The sequence below is a fragment of the Ursus arctos genome, unplaced genomic scaffold, assembly GCF_023065955.2.
Source record: "Ursus arctos isolate Adak ecotype North America unplaced genomic scaffold, UrsArc2.0 scaffold_14, whole genome shotgun sequence".
NCBI classification, from domain to species: domain Eukaryota; kingdom Metazoa; phylum Chordata; class Mammalia; order Carnivora; family Ursidae; genus Ursus; species Ursus arctos.
This window is the reverse complement of record NW_026622808.1, coordinates 26,366,495-26,368,804: the sequence shown is the minus strand read 5'-3', so window position 1 is coordinate 26,368,804 and position 2,310 is coordinate 26,366,495. Positions and strand designations below refer to the sequence as shown.

The 2,310-nt window shown below is 51.9% G+C and overlaps 1 protein-coding gene across 1 annotated transcript; it reads left to right on the top strand.

Annotated features, from left to right (window-relative positions):
• Positions 1-215: 215 nt before the first annotated feature.
• LOC113256514 (olfactory receptor 10H1-like) lies at positions 216-1,175 on the top strand. Its single transcript, XM_026500343.2, has one exon. The coding sequence runs from the start codon at positions 216-218 to the stop codon at positions 1,173-1,175; it is 960 nt and encodes a 319-aa protein (XP_026356128.2).
• The last annotated feature ends 1,135 nt before the right edge of the window (positions 1,176-2,310 follow it).

The window sequence follows — 2,310 nt, the reverse complement described above, 5'->3', positions numbered from 1 at the left end:
TGCACTATGCACTTGAAGTGTACGATCTTTGTGAACCCCAAGCAGCTCCGAGGAGCGCTGCCAGTCATCATGAGCAGCAGGTGGCGGAGGGACTGGCCATGGCCTGCAGGGGGAGGGTCCCCTCTCCCCCCGGAAAGTCCTCCCAGGCCCATGGGTTCAGCGCGGACCTGGAGCAACTGCCCACCAGTCCGCCTTCACTCTCTCCCAACCCAGGGATGGCTGCCACTCTGGGTCTAAACCACAGCTCCATGTCTGAATTCATCCTCGTGGGCTTCTCCACCTTCCCTCCACATCTCCTGCCCATCTTCTTCCTGCTGTTCCTGCTCATGTACCTGTTTACGCTGCTGGGGAACCTGCTCATCATGGCCACTGTCTGGAGTGAGCGTGGCCTGCACACGCCCATGTACCTCTTCCTGTGCGCCCTGTCCATCTCTGAGATCCTCTACACCTTGGCCATCATCCCACGCTTGCTGGCCGACCTGCTCTCCACCCTTCACACCATCCCCTTTGCGGCCTGTGCCAGCCAGATGTTCTTCACCTTCATGTTCGGCTTCACCCACTCCTTCCTGCTCACAGTCATGGGCTATGACCGCTATGTGGCCATCTGCCACCCCTTGCGCTACAACGTGCTCATGAGCCCCTGTGGCTGCACCTGCCTGGTGGCCTGGTCTTGGGTTGGTGGCTTGGTCATGGGGCTGGTGGTGACCATGGCCGTTTTCCATCTCACCTTCTGTGGACCCAATGAGGTCCACCATTTCTTCTGCCATGTGCCGCCTCTGGTGAAGCTGGCCTGTGGAACTGATATACCACTAGTGGCCCTGGGTGTGGGCCTGGTGTGTATCACCTCCCTGCTGGGCTGCTTTCTCCTCATCTTCCTCTCGTATGCCTTCATCGTGGCCACCATCTTGAAGATCCCCTCTGCTGAGGGCCGGCACAAAGCCTTCTCCACCTGTGCATCCCACCTCACTGTGGTGGTCATGCACTATGGCTTTGCTTCTGTCGTCTATCTCAAGCCCAAGGCTCCCCAGTCTCTGGAAGGAGACACCCTGATGGGCATCACCTACACAATCCTCACGCCCTTCCTCAGCCCCATCATCTTCAGTCTTAGGAACAAGGAGCTGAAGACCGCCATGAAAAAGACCTTCCTCAGCAAACTCTATCCCCAGAGCCCCTGAAGTGGCTTCTTTTGTGGCAGAGGATGTGTTGGGTAGAGTCACCTCAGGCTTCCATCTATAAAATGGGAATGATTCTGCTTCAGTGGTGATGATCTTTTTTTAAGATCTTATTTATTTGAGAGAAAGAATTCATGAGCGGGGAAGGGGCAGAGGCAGAGGGAGAAGCAGACTTCCCTCTGAGCAGGTAGCCCGATGCAGGGCTGGATCCCAGGACCCTGAGATCATGATCCGAGCCAAAAGCAGATGCTTAACTGACTGAGCCACCCAGGCGCCCCTGGTGATGATTATTGGTTGTGAATTCCCCCACCTGCCTTCTTGGCAAGTACTCTAAATTCTAAATGTTTGTTTTCTCTCCTTTCCCCCAGTCTCAGTGACCTCATTCCTCCTGTATTCACTGGAGTCACAGCCTCCCAATGTATGTCAACTTCCTCTTGGTTGCTGTGCCCGAGGGTGGCAGGGGGTGGGGGGTCATGCCCACATCAATGTGTTGGGAAACCTATGTACATGGTTTATTACAAATGTGTGAATGAAGGATGCTTGCTCTGCCTAAATACATACACTGTGATTGGGCACCTGCTGTGTACCCAGCATTGTGTCCTCTGCTTCAGACACAACATTGCTCTCATTCTGAATACCATGTTGAGGAAAAGAAAGCATTTTTGATGAAGAAAATGATTGTTCATTTTTAGTTCTTTACATTTTTGGTAGAAAGTTGTCTCCTCCTTTGTGTCGCCTTTGTTGGCTGAGGTGAATAACAGTCTGAAGATACAAATTACAGAAAGAAAAAGAGGTGATTTGCGTTTCTCCTTGAGAGAAAAGAGATGTGTGGACAGATGGGGCAAAGATGTGGGAGAGGACTAAGGAAGTGGGGACTGGGCTGAGGGAAAGAACTGGGACAGGAGAAAAAACCAGTTGCTGGTAGTTGACTGGGACATAAAGGAAGTGATGGGCCCAGTGACTGGTGAAGAAGTTTGAGGAAAGAACAGGCACGTAAATGGACATTTTATAAGGTTTATGAAGTTACCATCAAGTGCCTGATGTAAATTCCCCTTCCCTCACTCCCTTGAAATCCTCAATAAATATCCATTTCTCTTTCATGTGTTGTGGAGTCAGATATATTGGGGGGAAGCATCCA

Coding starts and splice junctions, on each gene's coding strand:
- LOC113256514 (XM_026500343.2), top strand. CDS start 216: ATGGCTGCCACTCTGGGTCTAAACCACAGCTCCATGTCTGAATTCATC.